Source organism: Lampris incognitus, chromosome 21 (genome assembly GCF_029633865.1).
Source record: "Lampris incognitus isolate fLamInc1 chromosome 21, fLamInc1.hap2, whole genome shotgun sequence".
NCBI classification, from domain to species: domain Eukaryota; kingdom Metazoa; phylum Chordata; class Actinopteri; order Lampriformes; family Lampridae; genus Lampris; species Lampris incognitus.
In genome coordinates, this window is record NC_079231.1 from 26,590,045 (window position 1) to 26,611,221 (window position 21,177).

At 46.7% G+C, this 21,177-nt stretch overlaps 1 protein-coding gene across 1 annotated transcript in view; it reads right to left on the reverse strand.

Moving 5' to 3' along the window:
* Positions 1-21,177, reverse strand: part of nid2a (nidogen 2a (osteonidogen)) — a 231,038-nt gene that overhangs the window by 62,259 nt on the left and 147,602 nt on the right. The window contains exons 17-23 of the mRNA XM_056301042.1: positions 17,394-17,519; positions 16,953-17,092; positions 16,759-16,864; positions 15,545-15,678; positions 15,337-15,442; positions 4,473-4,602; positions 3,521-3,621 (exon numbers count right to left, since the gene is read on the reverse strand). Coding sequence (XP_056157017.1) covers positions 3,521-3,621; positions 4,473-4,602; positions 15,337-15,442; positions 15,545-15,678; positions 16,759-16,864; positions 16,953-17,092; positions 17,394-17,519 — 843 coding nt within the window. The remainder of the gene's footprint in view (positions 1-3,520; positions 3,622-4,472; positions 4,603-15,336; positions 15,443-15,544; positions 15,679-16,758; positions 16,865-16,952; positions 17,093-17,393; positions 17,520-21,177) is intronic.

A 21,177-nucleotide genomic window follows, 5' to 3' on the forward strand; every position in this document is an offset into this window, starting at 1 on the left:
AGATTTAGTTTGTTATTTTCCATTATATATCTGCGTACACAAAAAAACCCTGAAATGCTGTTTCTCCCAGTCAACAGCAGTGAAAAGATAAAAATATAGATCTAAACATTCCCTAAAAATGATGCTACTAAAAACATAAAAACAGAGTGAACAAAACTCAAACAGCAACACAGTCCATTCAAGTGCAATTTCAATTCAATGTTGTCAGCTGGTGTCTGTCAACAAGTGACCAGCACTGATTGGGGGGGGGGGGGTGAGAAGGTAGATGGGGGTTGGGGGGCATGACCGTTGGAGGGACACAGTTTGTTAATGATCCTGACTGCTTGTGGGTACAAGCCATTTACCATTCTACTGGATTTAGCACAGATGCTCCTGTACCTCTTCCCAGATGGCAGGAGAGAAAAAAGATTGTGAGAAGGCTGGCGGGGATCCGACATGATGCTTGAGCCTCTGCGAACACAGCATTGATGGTAAATCTCCAACAGGAAGAGGAGAGGGGCACAAATGATCTTGCTAGCTTTCTTCACTATCCTGTTCAGCTGGTGTTGTTCAGTCGCTTTGCAGTTACTGAACTAGGAAGTGAGACTGTAGGTTAGAATACTTTCAATGGTGCCCCTGTAGAAGGTAGTGAGGGCTGGAATGGGGAGGCTTGCCCTTTTTAAGTCTCTAGAGGGGATGGAGCTGCTGTTGGACCTTTTTAACGATGGCCAAGGTGTTAATGGTTGAGGTCAGGCGCATTCCCAGGAACTTGATGTTACTGACTCTCTCCAGAGTGGCGCCATCGCATTCGTATGATGGTGCCTGCCGGTCCTCCTGAAGTAAATCACCATCTCTTTTGTTTTATTTATATTCAGGGAGAGATTGTGGGATTCGCACCATGCCGTTAGCTGCTCCACCTCCATCCTGTATGCAGATTCATCATTACTGCTGACAAGACCCACTACTGTTGTATCATCTGCAAACTTGATGATGTGGTTGGTGTCAAATTTGGCAGTACAGTCATGGGTTAGCAGGTTGAACAAGAGGGCGCTCAGCACACAGCCCTGGGGTGAACCTGTGCTAAGATGGAATTTTATGTGTGGCTGCCCACCCTGACTGTCTGCTGCCTCCGCGTCAGGAAGTCAAGGACCCAGTTGCAGGTGCCAGTGTCCACGTCCAGCAACCTCAGCTTCTCCACCAGTTGTTGTGCTACAATGGTGATAAATGCTGAGCTGAAATCGATGAAGAGTATCCTGGCATAGGTGGTCTTCCATTCCAGGTGTGACAAAGTGAGGTCGAATGTGGTAGATATTGCGCCTTCCGTGGATCGGTTGGCTCTGTATGCAATCTGTAGGGGATCTAAGTTTGCAGTGAGGCAGCCCTTGATGTGCTGCATGACAAGCCGCTCAAAGCACTTCATAACTATGGGAGTGAGGGCCACAGGGTAGAAGTTATTCATACAGGCTGGGTTTGACTTTTTGGGCAGGGAAATTATGGTGGCACTTTTGAGGCAGGTGGGCACTACTGCTTGACTGAGCGAGGTGTTGAAGATGTCTGCAAAACATATTTCATGTGTTCTGTGCCGTTCTTAAGTAAATGCCCAGATATGTTGTCTGGCCCCACAGTTTTGCATGGGCTGACACTGGCAAAGGCCTTCTTTATCACAACTGTAGACAGCTGGAGTACCTGGTTGCTTGGTGATGGTGGAAGTGTCTGTGCCCGCCTATTGTTGGTTACCACAAAATGTGCAAAAAGTCTTGGAGTTTGTCTGGTAGAAAAGGATCTTTATGACATGCCTGCGGGGGTGGGGGCTTGTAGTCAGTTATTGCTTGAAAACATTGCCACAAGCACCGTGTGTCTTTATTATCAGTAAAGTGGCCATTGAGCTTTTGTCCATACAGCCTCTTCACCTCCTTGATACCCCGGGACAGATTTCTCTTGGCCAGTCTGTATGCTGCAATGTCTCCAGATCTGAATGCAGCATTTTGTGTTTTCAGCAGTGAACGGACCTCCCCATTCAACTATGGATTTCTGGTTGGCCCTCTTCTTAATAATTTGACATGAGTCACATCATCTATGGACTTGTGACAGAGTCAGTGTATTCCTGCAAGTCAATAACATTGTCATATGGAATCAGGAACACTTTGTCATTTTATTGTTCATTCATACTTTGCTGCCACTTTTAAAAATGTTCCTTTGCGTGTTTTCACAGCAGTCCAGCAGTGATATAATTGCCTCCTGTGGCCACATTCAGACTTCTTTGAGTACTGGTTTCTCTCATTTCAACCAAAGTCTGTATGCCGGAGTCAGTATAACTGTCATAGTTAGGTGGTCAGAGTTGCCAATGTGGGGGAGGAGGGCTACTTTATAGGAGTTCTTAATGTTTGTGAAAACTAGGTCTAATGTGTTATTGCCCTTGTTGCAAGATGCAAATGCTGGTAAAACTTTGGTATAACAGACTTGAGACTTGTCTGGTTGAAATCTCCTGCAGCAATGAAGAATGCATCGGGGTCAGCCCTCTGCTGTTCGCTGATGGTGTTGTAGAGTTCATTCATAGCCTCCTTCACATTAGCACTCGGTGGTAATTAAACTGCCACGATGACAATCGCCATCTGCTCCCACGGCAAGTAAAAGGGTCAGCCTTTCATTGTCATGAACTCTATGTGCGATGAACAGCATGTAGAGACTACCTTGGCACCTTGATTTGCTGATGTAAATGGCCAGGCTACCAGATCATGAGGCTACTTTGTCCACTCTGAGGAGTGTAAGCCCATTCAGCTGATTCGAGGTGTCCGTGATGTTCTCCTTTAGCCATGTCTCTGCAAACACAGAGACACTGCAGTTCCTCGTGATGCGCTGGGAAGCTCTCAAAAGTCGGATATAGTCCATGTTGCTGCCCAGAGAAGGAATGTTAGCCAGCAGGATTGTCGGAACTGCTGGTTTGTATGGGTTAGCAGTTAGCCTAGCTTTCACACCACCGCGCTTGCCCCGCTTCCGCATCCTGTCACACCGCTTTTGGTGTTTCCTCTTGTGCGCAGCTCCGAGCAGGTCCGTGGTCTTTGGGCCCACTGAATGTAGCAAACCAAGCTCACTCAGGTGATGTAACATTAGCTCTGCTAGCCAGTGTATCTCATTACTAATGTCCAAAAGAAATTGGCAATCATAGACATATTTCCCTTGCACTCCACACGATGACACAAAGTTAGACGTAGGCGTGGACAAAGACACTGCATAGTCGGTGCTAGGTGAGGCTGCCGCAAACGTCAGTCGCGCTGCCATGTTTGTTTGATGAGTTGGTGATGACATTGATTAATCAAACTGAAGATATATCTTGCCCTTTAAAGATGGTTATGCAGTATACACAATGCAGCTGTTTCTATGATAGCATAGAAACAGCTGCAAGGTAAGTGGCTTGGTAGTGCCTGCCCTTGTGCACCTTCTTGTAAATTTTCATTTACCTTCAGAACGACTGGCCAGTCATGGCAATCGTATGTAATCATATGATTACATAGACTGAGAGACAGAGAAGACAAATACTAACATGCAGGTTTGACCACGTCATGTGATCTTGTTCCAGGAACTTCCCGGCCATCCTGGTCCACACACCAACAATAACTTGTCTCCCCGTAGCACTGCACTGGACTAAGAGACAGGAAGCAATAGAGACAGACCGAGAGAGAGTTACACACAGTGAGCCACAGACAGAGACAAGGCACGACAATTCATATTGGCTCTTGTCAGTAAATAATAATAGGCACATTACAGACGACACAGTTGTTTATCTTTGTGATTCCCACTGTAGCCCCCGAGGTAGCAGCTTCAGAAATCAGCTTTTTTTTGGGGGGGGGATTGTCCCCCCAATTGTACTTGGCCAATTACCCCACTCTTCCGAGCTGTCCCAGTCGCTGCTCCACCCCCTCTGCTGATCCGTGGAGGACTGCAGACTACCACATGTCTGACAGTGAGGAGTTTCACCAGGGGGACATAGCGCATGAGAGGATCACGCTATTCCCACCAGTTCCTCCTCCCCCCCGAACATGCGCCCCGACCAACCAGAGGAGGTGCTAGTGCAGCGACCAGGACACATACCCACATCCAGCTTCCCACCTGCAGACACGGCCATTGTGTTTGTAGGGACGTCCGACCAAGCCGAAGGTAACACAGGGATTCGAACTGCTGTCCCCATGTTGGTAGGCAACGAAATAGACCACTACGCTACCCGGACGCCCGAAATCAGCAAATGTTGATGTGATAATGAACCCTTAATTAGTAAGTGGATGACTCAAGAGACTTACTACTGCTGAAAAGTCAAATGACATTACAATAGTAAGACATTAACTTTTTGAGTCTCAGAAACCAAACAGATAATTAAGTTATCTTCCCATTTCTGTGGAAGTCATCTTAAATATACCAACCAAACACGGGGTAGAGTAAAAACATGTGTGTGTGTGTGTGTGATTTCAATACCTGTGTGTGTTTGTGTGTGTGAATACCTGAATTGGCCATCTGGCTCACACTGTGGTAAGTAGTGGTGGGGGGCAGGATCTCCGCCGTAGTGCTCCACCAGACTGGCCCTCCAACGCTCACACACACTCTCTGCACGCTGGGTCGGGGCCGCAGGTACTAACAGGGACAGGAATAATTAAATGTATCCAGTGTTTTTTAATATTTCTTTTGTTTTTTTGGATTTTTCCCCCTTTTTCTCCCCAGTTGTACTTGGCCAATTACCCCACTCTTCCGAGCCGTCCCGGTCGCTGCTCCACCCCCTTTGCTGATCCGGGGAGGGCTGCAGACTACCACATGCCTCCTCCCATACATGTGGAGTCACCAGCCGCTTCTTTTCACCTGACAGTGAGGAGTTTCACCAAGTGACGTAGCGCGTGGGAGGATCATGCTATTCCCCCCAGTTCCCCCTCCCCCCTGAACAGGCGCCCCAACCGACCAGAGGAGGCACTAGTGCTGCTGCTGAGATACCAATCCATGCCTTCATCTCCTCCCGCCTTGATTACTGCAACTCACTCCTCTATGGCATCAGTGCTAGCTCTATAAAGAGACTCCAATTGGTCCAGAATGCATCCGCCCAACTTTTAACTTTCACCAAATACTGGCACCACATCACCCCAGTCCTAAAAGACCTCCACTGGCTACCCATCTCCCACCGGATCAATTACAAAATCCTGGTTCTTACTTATAAAACCCTTCACAAACTGGCTCCCCCATACCTCACCGACCTCCTCTCCCCCTACCAACCCTCTCGGTCCCTCAGATCCACTTCAGCCTCCCTTCTCTCTAACCCCAGGTCCAACCTTCGCGGCTTTGGTGACCGAGCCTTCTCCAGGGCAGCTCCCGGGCTCTTGAACTCACTCCCCCAAATTATTAGACTCAGAATCCCTCTCACTCTTCCAATCCCGTCTCAAGACACACCTTTTCTCCATTGCCTTCTCGTGCCCCCCCCCCCTGGTCTGGGGCAGGCTGGGGACTGAGCGCTCGACATGCCCCCTCCCTCAACTCCCTCCCCAAGCGCATCAGACACTGCTGCAGGCTGCCCACATTCAGGTCATCGGTCAGGACTCACCTCTTCAGAATTCATCTGTGATTTATGATGTTTGTTTTTCTTTCCCTTTTGTATCTGTCCAAGTGGGAGAGTACTGCTGGCATCGTGTGTGGCTGCCACTTCTCCCTCTCGTAGCCCCCCTTCCCATCCACCCCTGTATGTCTGCCCTCCTTCCCATCCACCCCTGTATGTCTGTGTTATGTTTATCTGTCATCTTGTTTCACCCCGTTTATTGTAAAGCCACTTTGAGTATTAGAAAAGTGCTATATAAGTTTACTTTATTATTATTATTATTAGTGCAATGACCAGGACACATACCCACATCTGGCATCCCACCCACAGACACAGCCAATTGTGTCTATAGGGACACCCAACCAAGCCGGAGATAACACAGGGATTCGAACCGGTGATCCCCGTGCTGGTAGGCAACAGAATAGACCGCTACACTACCCGGACGTCCACTAAAATTTTCAGGTTTATTATAATTTGTACATGAAGTTACATGATTAAATGTACGATATGGCAGATAGTTTATTTTCCTTCCGTGTCTGTTCTCTGGGGAGGCCATGTCTGTTCTCTGGGGAAGCCATGTCTGTTCTCTGGGGAAGCCATGTCTGTTCTCTGGGGAGGCCATGTTTGTTCTCTGGGGAAGCCATGTCTGTTCTCTGGAGAGGCCATGTCTGTTCTCTGGGGAGGCCATGTCTGTTCTCTGGGGGAGCCATGTCTGTTCTCTGGGGAGGGCATGTCTGTTCTCTGGGGAGGCCATGTCTGTTCTCTGGGGAGGCCATGTCTGTTCTCTGGGGAGGCCATGTCTGTTCTCTGAGGAGGCCATGTCTATTCTGTGGGGAGGCCATGTCTGTTCTCTGGGGAGGCCATGTCTGTTCTCTGGGGAGGCCATGTCTGTTCTCTGGGGAGGGCATGTCTGTTCTCTGGGGAGGCCATGTCTGTTCTCTGGGGAGGCCATGTCTGTTCTCTGGGGAGGCCATGTCTGTTCTCTGAGGAGGCCATGTCTATTCTGTGGGGAGGCCATGTCTGTTCTCTGGGGAGGCCATGTCTGTTCTCTGGGGAGGCCATGTCTGTTCTCTGGGGAGGCCATGTCTGTTCTCTGGGGAGGCCATGTCTGTTCTCCGGGGAGGCCATGTCTGTTCTCTGGGGAGGCCATATCTGTTCTCTGGGGAGGCCATGTCTGTTCTCTGGGGAGGCCATGTCTGTTCTCTCGGGAGGCCATGTCTGTTCTCTGGGGAAGTCATGTCTGTTCTCTCAGGAGGCCATGTCTGTTCTCTGGGGAAGCCATGTCTGTTCTCTGGGGAGGCCATGTCTGTTCTCTGGGGAGGCCATGTCTGTTCTCTGGGGAAGCCATGTCTGTTCTCTGGGGAGGCCATATCTGTTCTCTGGGGAGGCCATGTTTGTTCTCTGGGGAGGCCATATCTGTTCTCTGGGGAGGCCATGTCTGTTCTCTGGGGGGGCCATGTCTGTTCTCTGGGGAGGCCATGTCTGTTCTCTTGGGAGGCCATGTTTGTTCTCTGGGGAGGCCATATCTGTTCTTTAGGGAGGCCATATCTGTTCTCTGGGGAGGCCATGTCTGCAACACAGGCTTTCGTAGCGAGACACACACTTGTCATGCTTGTGTCAAAACTGTTTACCTTGCTGAATCTCTTTAATCACACACTTTACTGGCGCGCGTTAAAACTAAACCCAAAACCACTTTAGACCTGCTAATGTTTACACAGGGCTGTCTGGTTTTCTCTCTTTTTCCATCTGCGCCCTGGTGTGTAACTCCTACATCCTTATCTTCCCTGCGTTCTCACAGCCTCCCCTTCTCTTTTCGTTGCTCTTCCGTGTGCTGTTTCGTTGCATCTTTCTTTCTGCTGCGGCAGCACACAGATGGAGGGACACCATGGATCTGAGCTTGACATTCAGAAGCAACACGAGGAGGAGAGCGGTGGAGAAGATGGAGGTGGTAGAGGGAGGAGGAAGAAGGGGACTGAGGGAGAGCTTCAGGGGAGCAGTCACCACTGTATTGTGAGGGACTGGAAAGATTTCTGGTTAAAAAAGTGTTTTAATTCAAGCTTTCTTCTTTTGGCTATAGGCAGTTGTCAGTCTACCTTCACCCAGTCTGCTTCATCACTTATTTGCTTTTTAAAAAGGATCACCAATTGAGCTGCATGGGTCTGGACAGCCTCATCCACCATCACTACTGACTGCCCTTAGTGATCGATGACATTGTCACCATGAGGCAAACATTTGCTTTACTCAGCTGGTGAAATTCAAATACATTTTTAAAGTCACAATCCTGCAGATTTCCATGAAAACAAATGTCCTTCAGACATTTTCACTTCCTTTTGCCAACGTCCGTCCATCCATCCATCATCCGAACCGCTTACCCTGCTCTCAGGGTCGCGGAGACACTGGAGCATATCCCAGCAGTCATTGGGGAGCAGGCGGGGAGACACCCTGGACAGGCCGCCAGTCCATTACAGGGCCCACACACACACACACACACACACACATAGGGACAATATTTAGTACGGCCGATCCACCTGACCTACATGTCTTTGGACTGTGGGAGGAAACCGGAGCACCCGGAGGAAACCCACGTAGACCCGGGGAGAACATGCAAACTCCACACAGAGGACGAGCTGGGACAACCCCCAAGGTTGACCTACCCCGGGGCTCGAACCCAGGACCCTCTTGCTGTGAGGCGACCATGTTAACCACTGCTCCACTGTGCCGCCCCCTTTTGCCAACATATTTAAATCAATTAGCTAATCCACTAATTAAATCATGATTGCTTTAATAGTTGCTCATTCTCATCTCTGCCAGACGGTAACGACTGCAGGGGATTATGTGTTTGAGTGTGTGTGTGTGTGTGTGTGTGTGTGTGTGTGTGTGTGTGTGTGTGTGTGTGTGTGTGTGTGTGTGTGTGTGTGTGTGTGTGTGTGTGTATGTGTGTGTATGTGTGTGTATGTATTTGTCCATGGCAAACGTTGCAAACAACTGGATCCATCCAATCCAAACTTTTTGTGAACAGGTGTGAAGGTATGATGAAGAACCTCTGCTGGTTGCACACAGGGATTAAACACCCTGAGAAAACGTTTGTTCTCTATCGCCACTCCCTCTCTTCATTCACTCTCTAGCTGGCTCAACCAACTCAACCAACACCGTTCTCTGTCGCTGCCGATCTAAGACAACCGCGCGCATGCGCAACTCACATCTACAGTCCAGGGATGGGCAACATGATCCAGAAAGGGCTGGTGTGGGTGCAGGTCTTTGTGCCAACCAAGTTACAGACCTGATTCTATTAGCCAACCAACAGATTTTGCTGAGGACCTTGATTTGTAGACTCAGGTGTATAACTGCTTGGTTGCAACAAAGGCCTGAACCCACACTGGCCCTTTCTGGATCATGTTGCCCATCCTTCGGGCAGCGGCAGTGCCAAACCCAAAACATTATGTATTCGGGTATGGTTGAAAGTAGACGAAAAGTCGATCATATTTCGCAAGTCAGCAAATCACTCATTACTGATCTCAGCACAGGAGAACTGGAGGAACACTGATGAACCAAAAGTAATCCACCTTATTCACCTCACCTCCACACGGAAGTGCCATAGCCTCCAATGTTAAGACTCTGCTGGAGATTTGCACCCAACTGAGTGCCCTCCTCTAGTAGTAGTTACTGGTAGGTAGGCCCTCCAGGAGAAAATTATACCCTAGCTAATTGTTTTACATCGTCAACATCCAAATGCAGAAGTAGAAAGCAGGTAATGGCGAGTTTGAAGAGAAAGCAAAACTGTTTTGGCTATCAAGCAATATGACAGGATAAGCTCATATAGGATCTTCACTAACTGGTGCTATCATATCAATAGCTATAAACCCAGATCCAACTGTGTGTGTGTGTGGTATTTTCTGTACGATGGTAGAAAAGGTACTGACGTGATAGCGCTTGCAACATTCATCTGATTTCAATTTTCAAATGGAACTCTGGGGTCTACATTGCTCAAACACAACTACCATTTACACACCATTTACCATTTATATAGAAGATAAGAGAAGAGAAGAGAATAGTATCTCTTCTACAACAAGACAACAGTCCAGTGTCATGCTGAAATACTTGAATCAAGGTAAGAGTGGATGTGAGCTGGCAGTAGAGTGAACATCCACTGTATCCACTATGAAGTTTGTGTTCAGGTGTTACATATCCAGACTCACATAAAGTATTTTTGTTAAGATTGTTAAGCGTCTCAACTCAAACCTGAAGTAAACGCTCCTTTGCTTTTCCATTGTGATGACTTTTACAAGCCCAAGTCCACTTTCAGGATGTGTGATTCAACCTAACCTGACCTGAGAGACTAGCAGTCTGGATGCTCTTCCTCTTTATTCTACTGGGAGTCACACACAACCCTGAGGAAGTACAGCACTCTACAGCTGATTTTTCTTCTTCTTCTTCTTCTTTTTTGGGGGGGTGGGAGGATTTTCCCCGCCTTTTTCTCCCCAATTGTACTTGGACAACTACCCCACTCTTCCGAGCGGTCCTGGTCGCTGCTCCACCTCCTCTGCTGATCCAGGGAGGGCTGTAGACTACCACATGTCTCCTCTGAGCCGGAGGTAACATGGGGATTCAAACCAGTGACCCCCGTGTTGGTAGGCAATGGAATAGACTACAGCTGATTTAACAGTTGCAGTCTTTCCAGTGGGGAAAGTCTATGACAGCTCCTTTTTTTGAATGGCCTTTGTATGCTGGTCAAAGCTGAATTTATTGTCCAGTGTGAGTCCGAGATATTTAAAGTGGTCAACTATTTCAACTGTGTCATTACTGGTGAGGATGGGGTGCTGGAGTGATAGGGTACCTATTATTATTTCTTTTGTTTTCCTGACATTGAGATAGTTACACTCACACCAATGTATATTCTTCATACATTTTATAATTCCATTATAATTCTGTTATCCTCTTTCAATGTTGTATTGTGTAAATTGTGTAAACACAACGTCATTGCACGTTGTCTGTCTTGGGAGAGAGATCCTCCTTTGTTGCTCTCCCTGAGGTTTCTTCCAATAATTCTCCCTGTTAAAGGGATTTATTTCAGGGAGTCGCTCCTTATCCGATGTGAGGGTCTAAGGACAGGATGTTGTGTTGCTATAAAGCCCCTTGAGATAAATTTGTAATTTGTGATATTGGGCTATACAAATAAAATTGACTTGACTTGGGTGAAGTGAGCAACAGTGTTATGACAGTTCAGAGCAGAACGGTTATCTGTGAGAAGAGCAAGAATGGCATTGATGTAAGTGGTGGTGGCTGGCGAGCTGGTGCAGTCATTGGTGTACAGTGTATAGATAAATGGGCTCAGCACACAATCCTCTGGTGCACCGGTGTTGGTGGTGAGTGCGGGTGATGTTGTTGTGCCTACCCAAACAGCTTACCACCTGTCACTGATTATGTGGGAAGAATGTTGACTTGGTGTAGCTTCCAAATCATCAAGTGCCTTTAGATGGTATTGAACGCAGAGCTGAAGTCCACAAAGAGGATCCTGGTGAAGGTGCCTGGGGAATGCAGGTGCTGAAGGAGCAGATGCAGTGGGCAGGCCACAGCATTCTCTGTGCTCCTCTAGGCCCAGAAGGCAAATTGGAGGGGGTCCAGTTATTGGTTAACAATTGGCAGGATGGTGTGTAGCAACAGGTTCTTAAGGCATTTCAGTATTATTGGTGTGAGGGTAATGGGGCAGTAATGACTGAATTCTGTGGGTCAGAGCTTTTGAGGCACTGGGATTATTGTTGCGGTTTTCCAGAGGGTTGGTATTGTGATAGACCGGTAGGATTTGCAGAAGAGTGGGTGAAGAATTGGTGAGAGTTCAATAGCACAGATCTTCAGCACCCTTGCTGGGGTGCTGTCAGTACCCAGGGCCATGCCTGGCTTGCACCGGCCAAGCTGGCACTGTACAGCCTCCTCTAAAAAAGGGGCTGGCTTGTTGGGCTGCAGTGGAGGGAGGGCTCCCAGCCCTTTGACAGTCATCTGTGAAATCCTAAGTATCAAGTGAGTGAAGAATGAGTTCAGTTTAGTGGTGAGAAGTTCTGCGTGGGTGATGTTGATGGACCGTGTTTGGGTTCATATCCAGTCAGAGTTTTCACCATCTGGAAAACGTGTTTAGAGTTCATGTTACCGAATTCATACTCTAGTTTGTACTTAAATTTGAGTTTTGCTTTAAGAACCCAATTTTCAATGTTGTGGTTTGCCGTGCTGAGACCAGCCCAGTCTTTAAGCCTGAAAGCTTTATGCTTCTTTCTCAGGCTGTGTTTTATTTGAGGAGTGATCCAGGGTTTGGTGTTGGAATATTTCTTTATTGTTTTGACTGGAATAGTAGTATTTATGCAGATTTGTATAGTCTGTAATGACAATGACCTTGTTATTCAAGTCTCCGTCAAAGATGTCCCAGTAAGTGCATGCCAGGGAGCCTTGGAGTTGTGTGATGGCATCCTCCGACCATTGTGGGGCGTTGTAGGATTGTGGCTTGTGACCTTTGAGTTCCTGCTTGTACAGTGGAAATAAACAGATGATGTTGTGGTCTGCAAGTCCGAGTGGTGATAAGAACGGACACAAAATGCGTTGGTAATGTTACTGTAACACAAATCCAGGATGTTTTCCCTTCTGGCGGGAATGTCCACATACTTTTGGAATGATGGCATAACATTATACAGTCTGCAGCTGTTATAATCTCTCAAGATAAACACCAGAGCTCCAGAATACTCAGCCAACATAGTGTTAGCATCCTCAGCTACCAGCTCCACTGCTGCCTTGGTGATAGTGCTGGGGATTTATAAACACAACTGACAACAACCGAAGGAAATTCCTGGGGAGATAGTAGGCATGCAGAGACACGTTTAGCATCTCCAGGTCAGGCATATAAACCTTGCAGTGCACCTTGATGTTGTTACACCATGTATTACTGATGTAGAGGCAGAACCCCCCTGCGTCTTCCCTAATTGTCCCATTCTGTCTGACCTGATGATGGTGAAATTGTCCAGGCTGACCTCAGCATTGGAGACCAACCCATCCAGCAAGGTCTCGGACAGGACAATAATGCTGATGTCTCTGAAGGCCCTTTCCAGTCGGCTCCAGGCATGTATCAAGTCCATTTCATTCCGGCATGAGCGAACTTTTGCCAGGATGATGGATGGGAGAGGTGTCTTGAATGGGCGCTTCCTTATTCTGCTACGGATTCCTCCTCCTCTTCCCCTTTTCCTTGGCCGAACCTCTGATGGTAGGACAACAGCAGGCTTGGTGTTACATAGCAAGGAGGCCTGCAGTAATTGTAGTTCCTCACAGCTGTAGGAGAGTAACCTGTCGCCGGTATCAGGCTGTGTGCATATTGCAAGTACAGTGATGATCACTGCAAGGTATGATCATGTTTGATCAATCCAGGGTAATTAACGTTAAACAAATTATCAACAGTATGCAGACAAATACACTTAGACGAGATGAAACATTGCTCGCAAACAAGACATAGTACAGTGTGTGCTGTTCCAGCAGAGCATGTGCCGAAGTGATTCTCAATCACTCCTGTCTTCTTTTCCTCTAAGTCCAAACCTGCTAAAAAATGCCCACTGCACTCACAAGGTCTCCAATGCCTTCAGCCTCCGCAAACTGTTTGTCACCTTCTCCTGCCTTCTTAATCTCCCTCCCTCACTCTGAATGACTTTACTGTCCATTTTAGGGAGAAAGTAACAGCCATCAGTGGTCATTTCCCTCCTCCATCCTCTCTTGTTCCACCTCCCACTACTTCTGACCCCGAGACCTTTGTAATGTCCAACCCCTAGCTCATCCCCAAAATCATAGCCTCCCAACTATTTCATCCTCATCAACTTCCCCCTTTTTCTACGAACCTACTGATATGAATAGCATCCTTGGCACAACTAGCTCTTCCATTCAGTATGGTCGCAGCTGATGTTAAAATTTTTGTGTTTTTAAGTCTAGACAGGTGTAATTCCCTGAGTTCAATCTCCAAAGCTGTGATTAGAGCTCCATTATTTTGGTAGCTTGCCAAATCTGAAACTACTGTCATTGATATGGTGGCCAGACCCTATTTCCTGAGAAAGACAAATGTGATCAACATTGACTGGTCTGGCCTGCAAGGCTAGATGGAACAATTTAGATATAAATAACATACTGCTGAGAGACTTAGATTAAAATGGGCAAAATATAGAAAAAAGTGGGGAAAAAAGGGGGCGCCTAGGTGGCATAGTGTCTATTCCGTGGCCTACCAACACAGGGATTGCTGGTTCGAATCCCCGTGTTACCTCCAGCTTGGCCGGGTGTCCCTACAGACACAATTGCCCGTGTCTGTGGGTGGGAAGCCGGATGTGGGTATGTGTCCTGGTCGCTGCACTAGCGCCTCCTCTGGTCGGTCGGGATGCCTGTTCAGGGGGGAGGGGGAACTGGAGGGAATAGCGTGATCCTCCCACATGCTACATTCCCCTGTGTCTGTGAATGTTTTCATTCATCCAGGTCATGGTTATCCAAAGGAGTTGAATCAAGTGCAACTGGACTTGGTATATATCCGTGAAGACGTTTCGCCTCTCATCCAAGAGGCTTCCTCAGTTCGTGCCTTTCTGACTAGACCAAGCTAGTCTGACTGGCTGGTGATGAGACTCAGAATTTATCCTCTTTGGAGTCGTTGTCAGAGTGGTCTAGTCAGAAAGGCACGAACTGAGGAAGCCTCTTGGATGAGAGGCGAAACGTCTTCACGGATATATACCAAGTCCAGTTGCACTTGATTCAACTCCTTTGGATACATTCCCCTGGTGAAACTCCTCACTGTCATGTGAAAACAAGTGGCTGGCGACTCCACACGTATCGGAGGAAGCATGTGGTAGTCTGCAGCCCTCCCCAGATTGGCAGAGGGGGTGGCGCAGTGACCGGAACGGCTCAGAAGAGTGAAGTAATTGGCCAAATTCAATTGGGGAGGAAAAAAAAATGGAAGAGAAAATGATCAAACTGATTCACTTATAATCTGTCACTGTCAAGTGTGTATGTATACACAAAATCTGATGTTAAATACTGTGTGCTGAGTATTAGGGACTACACACAGAAGCCTAGTTTAACAAAACAACCTCACACACTATCTACATTTAACGAGAGGAAATCAGCCAGTGGCATCATAAATCTCCCTACCTGCAGTTCCAAATGGCTTCATTGGCTACCAACCTTGGCAGCTGCTACTGTGAGCTAATGAGATGCCTGACTGCCAGCTTGAAACTTCAAAATGTCTACTAGCCTTGGCTACCAAACTGCAATAACCAATGACAGTGCTGATGTGAGAATTTCACTGGGGTCATCGAGTGGGCACCTTCCATCCCAGATGTCTCATTGAATTAGGCCCATGACACCTCTACAAGGCTCAACAGTGAGTTTTGGCATCCCAGGGATGGCCCGTTCCATACCCACATCCAGCATCTTCCATTGACCAATAACTTGCAAGTTAATTAAAAAAAAAAAGAAGCCACTGGAACCATATGGACCTGCCCAGTAACTAACAGCGCTGGCACCATTAATGCAAGCTCAGTGGTGCTTGTTTGGTTCAGGCCTCTTTACTGGCTGTCATCATTCTCTACCTACTGCCACCAGCACTGTGTCGGCCTGCCCAGTGACTTAACTTTCTACTGTTCTTAATGACAAATATACATCTTTTAATAGTAGAATACATAGAATATGATCCAAAATGTTTCCCATTTTTTCTTCAATACTGTGGACAAACGCGTGACCTCTTGTTGGGCCAACTGACAAAATGTCCCAGAGTTTCCAAGTATTTTCACCTGGTTTGTCACAGTCTTTGGGTGGTGCACCAGGTGGTGTCCTGGTTCCTGCCCTCTCCTGGCCACTGCTGTCTACACACCAACAATGACCAGAGGAGCCATGACACTGAAATAGATAATCATTGCATTAGGTAGCTCAGTTAGTTCCAATAACAGCTAATAAGAAAACTTAAATGAAAAAAGAATCTGCCAGTGACCATGTGCTGACCTGTAATGGGCTGTATCTGCCATCTGTGTCACACTGAGGCACAAAGGCACCAACCAAAGGGTAACCCTCTGGACTGGTAGTCTGGACACTGTCTCTGTGCTGCTCACAGTGGCTCTTAGGACGTACTGGCTCATCTACATAGTAAAGGTTAAAATGTACAAATATTAAACAAACATGTACTATGTATGATAATTTATTAATTCTATTGAGATCGTACCAAATGCCTTCCGCCATTTTAACGGAATCACTATTACGGATCATATTAGTGTTTTTTGTTTTTTTAGAAACTAAAGGGGGCTCGACTAAAGGGGGCTGACCCCCTGGAAATCGGCCAGTGTGTCTTTTTGTAGGTTACAGTAGTCACCCAGATAGCAAAATTGCTGTGGCCCAGACCCGTCCCACATCCGACTTTCATGTTTCTTTCATCCAGCCCACATACTGTGTGCAATGATGGCACTTGGGCGGTTTGCTCCTGTTTGCCAGATCTGGGCCAGAACCAAGCCATAGCAATGTCGCATGTGCCACATATTTGGCAAAGGTGGCCCATATTTGTTTTGTGATATTTGAGCCATATTCACCATTTACCACACAGGCCACTTCAGGGTCACAACCAGATTACATGTTGCCGAGAGCACCGCCTCTTTGCCAGAAAAGGCCCACATTTGATTTGGCATATTTGGGCCATATTTGCTGCTATACATGGGGGCCACTTCAGGCTCACATCCATTTGTCAGGGCAGAAGAAGGCCATCAGCGCTGCATCACTGCCTGAAGTGGCCCACATCCAGATGCTATCTGGGCACCCTCTCCCAGAAGCATGCGCTCACACTTCTTTATTCCCGCGCTCTGAAGAGACTTCTGAGAATTTGCACACTTCCGGACACTTCCGATTCCGACCGCTGCCACCAATATCACAATTTTAATAGAACACTATCGAAACTTAGCCTACATAGTAGACGGTTATTTGTCTGTCAGTGTAAAGTAGGCTCCTAGCATTTAAAACGTGCATTCAGTATTCCCAACATGCACACGTGAGATTCCAGTATCAGTAAATTGACATTTTTTTTTATCTTTCAATGATGTTTAACATTTTTGTCATGCAGAGACCTTGTAAAGTTATTGTGCTGCTGGTGTTTGGTGCTATCGTTCATGGACTGCTGACAAATGCAAGGTGCAATCTTGGTCGAAGGCAACTGTGTTTATGTTCTCCCTCACCTGGCTTGTTACAATCTGTTGGTGGCATACCCGGTGGTGTCCTGGTTCCTGCTCTCTCCTGCCCCCTACTGTCCACGCACCAACAATGGCCAGTGGAACCATGACACTGCAAACAATTTATCAAACACAAAACGTTAGCAAGTTAGCCAAATCAACAAGACATTATGTAAACAAGATTGTGAATTCATTGTAACCTGCAGTAGTCTATACTGTCCCTCGGAGTCACACTGAGGTATGAAGGCCCCAAGGGGGGCTCCACCCAACTGGGGCTCCCCTCCACTCTGCAGACTGTCTCTATGTTGCTCACACTGGGTCTTTGGACGATCTGGCTGTCCTGTAACAAACAATTATACATAGTAGCAAAACATAGCAGCAAGACCTGTTATCCGTATAGTTTCCAAACATGTCCACTTCCGTTGTAGCACAATGGCGGCACGAATTCACATTTTCGGTGGTCTCCTTTGTTCACGTCTGCGTCTAAGTTTTGTCTTCGTTTGTAGTAGTAGTGGTAGTAGTAGTAGATGATATTTAGGTTTGTAACTTTCATAAGTCTGCTATTTACAATCTTACACCAGATGTCAAATTGCGTGTTTAAAAGTAAGTATGGTGCAAGAGCAGAAGCAGAATTCCCTCACCGTCCCGAGAGACACAGTAGAAACCATCGCCATGGAAACCAGGCTGGCACTGACACTGGAAGGAGCCAAGCCCATTGATACATCTGGCGTGGATGTGGCATGGAGAGGAGCTGCATTCATCTTGGTCTAAAATGCAGTAAAATTAGCATTAAACTAGGAATACAAAATTACATATATATCCACAAATGGAAGACCGTAAGAAATGAAAATACTCAAGTCAACACAAAATGGTATACATGTTATTTTTTGCATGAAGTTTGATGTATATTTGTCAATGAAAAAAGTAGTTAAACTGATGAGATTAAGAATTACACAATCTGAGCTGCAAAAGTAGTAAAGACTAATTGAACAAAGTTTTGCAATTTACCAAAGTGGTGAGTCACTTCCTCTCACTTACAAAGGAAGTGAGAGGAAGTGACTCACTACAGCCAATAATAGTTCCATTTTGCACGTGGGTGGTAGTGATAATTTTTAAAGAATATGATTACTGGAAAATACCTATGTACAGTACCTGAATTTAGCTGCTGCCTAGGCGTATATTTAAACAGCAATTAACACAGAAATTACCATGGGATGCCCTCTAGACAGGAAGGTAAATCTTTTGTTTTGTTTTTGTTTTTTTATTTACCCCCTTTATCTCCCCAATTGTACTTGGCCAATTACCCCACTCTTCCGAGCTGTCCCGGTCGCTGCTCCACCCCCTCTGCCAATCCGGGGAGGGCCGCAGACTACCACATGCCTCCTCCGAAAAATGTGGAGTTGCCAGTCGCTTCTTTTCACCTGATAGTGAGGAGTTTCACCTGGGAGACGTACCGCGTGGGAGGTTCACACTATTCCCCCCAGTTACCCCTCCCCCTGGAACAGGGGTCCTGACAGACCAGAGGAGGTGCTAGTGCAGCGACCAGGACACATACCCACATCCGGCTTCCCACTCGCAGACACAGCCAATTGTGTCTGTAGGGACACCCGACCAAGCTGGAGGTAACACAGGAATTTGAACCGCCTTCCCCATGTTGGTAGGCAACGGAATAGACCGCCACGCTACCCGGAAGGTAAATCTTTTGACATCCCAATTACCTCTAGGATAGGGCGGGACAACTGTTAAGAATGGTCAAATCAAGTCAAATGAGTTTGAAAGAGTAACAGCTAATTAACTACATGAACAAGCTGTATGACCTAGCTGACTGATAACACTGGTGCAACACATTTGAGAGACTAACAGAAGAGGGAGAGCCAGCAAAACAACACGTTTGAGAGACTAACAGAAGAGAGGGGGAGAGCTAGCAAGACAAAACGTTTGAGAGACTAACAGGAGAGAAATGCAGAGCTAGCAAGACAAAACGTTTGAGAGACTAAGAAGAGAGAGGGAGCGCTAGAAAGACAAAAGGTTTGCAAGACTAACAGAAGAGAGAGGGAGACTGAGCAAGACAAAACGTTTGAGAGACTAACAGAACACAGAGGGAGAGCAAGCAAGACAACACCTTTGAGACACTAACAGAAGAGAGAGGGAGCGCTAGAAAGACAAAACGTTTGCAAGACTAACAGAAGAGAGAGGGAGACTGAGCAAGACAAAACGTTTGAGATACTAACAGAAGAGAGAGGGAGACTGAGCAAGACAAAACATTTGAGAGACCAACAGAAGAGAGAGGGAGACTGAGCAAGACAAAACGTTTGAGAGACTAACAGGAGAGAAATGAAGAGCTAGCAAGACAAAACGTTTGAGAGACCAAAAGAGAGAGGGAGAGCTAGCAAGACAAAACGTTTGAGAGACTAAGAAGAGAGAGGGAGAGCTAGGAAGACAACACCTTTGAGAGACTAACAGAACACAGAGGGAGAGCAAGCAAGACAACACCTTTGAGACACTAACAGAAGAGAGAGGGAGCGCTAGAAAGACAAAACGTTTGCAAGACTAACAGAAGAGAGAGGGAGACTGAGCAAGACAAAACGTTTGAGAGACTAACAGGAGAGAGGGAGAGCTAGCAAGAGAAAACGTTTGAGAGACTAACAGAAGACAGAGGGAGAGCTAGCAATACAACATCTTTGAGAGACTAACAGAACACAAGGAGAGCTAGCAAGACAACACCTTTGAGAGACTAACAGAAGACAGAGGGAGAGCTACCAAGACAACAACTCTGAGAGACTAACAGAAGAAAGAGGGAGAGCTAGCAAGAGAAAACGTTTGAGATACTAACAAAAGACAGAGGGAGAGCTACCAAAACAACAACTTTGAGAGACTAACAGAAGAGGGAGGGAGAGCTAGCAAGACGAAACGTTTGAGAGACTAACAAAAGAGAAATGCAGAGCTAGCAAGACAAAACGTTTGAGAGACCAAAAGAAAGAGGGAGAGCTAGCAAGACAAAACGTTTAAGAGACTAAGAAGAGAGAGGGAGAGCTAGCAAGACAACAACTTTGAGAGACTAACAGAAGAAAGAGGGAGAGCTAGCAAGAGAAAACGTTTGAGAGACTAACAGAAGAAAAATGCAGAGCTAGCAACACAAAACGTTTGAGAGACCAACAGAAGAGAGAGGGAGAGCTAGCAAGACAAAACGTTTGAGAGACTAACAGAAGAGAAATGCAGAGCTAGCAAGACAAAACGTTTGAGAGACCAAAAGAGAGAGGGAGAGTTAGCAAGACAAAACGTTTGAGAGACTAAGAAGAGAGAGGGAGAGCTAGCAAGACAACACCTTTGAGAGACTAACAGAAGAGAGAGGGAGAGCTAGCAAGATACCACCTCTGAGAGACTAACAGAAAAGATGGAGAGCTAGCAAGAGAAAACGTTTGAGACTAACAGAAGACAGAGGGAGAGCTAGCAAAACAACAACTTTGAGAGACTAACAGAAGAAAAATGTAGAGCTAGCAACACAAAACGTTTGAGAGACCAACAGAAGAGAGAGGGAGAGCTAGCAAGACAAAACGTTTGAGAGACTAACAGAAAAGAGTGAGAGCTAGCCAGAAAACATGTTTGAGAGACTAACAGAAGAGAGAGGGAGAGCTAACAAGACAAAACGTTTGAGAGACTAACAAGAGAGAGGCAGAGCTAGCAAGAAAACATGTTTGAGAGACTAATAGAAGAGAGAGGGAGAGCTAGCAAACCGAAACGTTGAGAGACTAATAGAAGAGAGAGGGAGAGCTAGCAAGAAAACATGTTTGAGAGACTAATAGAAGAGAGAGGGAGAGCTAGCAAACCAAAACGTTTGAGAGACTAACAGGAGAGAGGGAGAGCTAGCAACACAAAACGTTTGAGAGACTAACGAGAGAGGGAGAGCTAGCAAGAAAACATGTTTGAGAGACTAACAGAAGAGAGAGGGAGAGCTAGCAAGACAAAACGTCTGAGAGACTAACAGGAGAGAGGGGAGAGCTAGCAAGAAAACATGTTTGAGAGACTAACAGAAGAGAGAGGGAGAGCTAGCAAGACAAAACGTCTGAGGGACTAACAGGAGAGAGATCATTCAACAATCATTCAACAACAACTCAAAACATAAAAAAATAAAATAAAATAAAATAAAAAACAGGTAAGAGAAAGAAAGAGAGAACGAGAGAGAGACAGAGAGAGAGCGAGACACAAACGGAGCGAGCGACAGACAGAGATATTTTCCTGCTACAACCTGAGAGACAGTGGGTGATGGCACCTATCATGGTTGTTATTCGCTGTCATCATTATTTAGTGAATGCCTCGTGGCAGACGCTTTTGGTCCGGGGTGACATGCGGGCTATAGGTGGCGCATTCTCAATGAGTGTGGCCCCCTGGGGCGAGCGCACGGCCTCGGCGTTGTTGGTGCTGTGT